This window comes from Nanorana parkeri, unplaced genomic scaffold, assembly GCF_000935625.1.
Source record: "Nanorana parkeri isolate BGI_ZX_2015 unplaced genomic scaffold, ASM93562v1 scaffold2482, whole genome shotgun sequence".
Classification (NCBI taxonomy): domain Eukaryota; kingdom Metazoa; phylum Chordata; class Amphibia; order Anura; family Dicroglossidae; genus Nanorana; species Nanorana parkeri.
In genome coordinates this window covers 58,006-58,267 of record NW_017308750.1, presented here as the reverse complement: position 1 = coordinate 58,267, position 262 = coordinate 58,006, and the positions used below count along the sequence as shown (strand labels likewise).

The window sequence follows — 262 nt, the reverse complement described above, 5'->3', positions numbered from 1 at the left end:
TTGTTGTTGTATTTCAGGGCCGGAACTGGGATCCCTTCCAACTGTCCAGAGCAACCCAAGGCCTCACCGCGCTGCTCCTGTCCCTGAAGAAGTGCCCCATGATCCGGTATCAGCTCTCCTCAGACATGGCTAAGAGGCTGGCCGAGGGTGTGAAGGTGGGTGGAGGATGCCGGCTCTCTACCTGAGAACCGACAAACATCCTGCAAACCAAGGACTGGTCCAAAAATGTCACTGAGATGATGGCAGGCGGGGCAGAGGAGGT

General features: G+C 56.9%; 1 protein-coding gene across 1 annotated transcript in view; it reads left to right on the top strand.

Moving 5' to 3' along the window:
• VPS45 (vacuolar protein sorting 45 homolog) overlaps positions 1-262 on the top strand; it is a 19,915-nt gene that overhangs the window by 3,667 nt on the left and 15,986 nt on the right. The window contains 1 exon segment of the mRNA XM_018573670.1: positions 6-155. Within this exon segment, the coding sequence (XP_018429172.1) occupies positions 6-155 (150 nt within the window).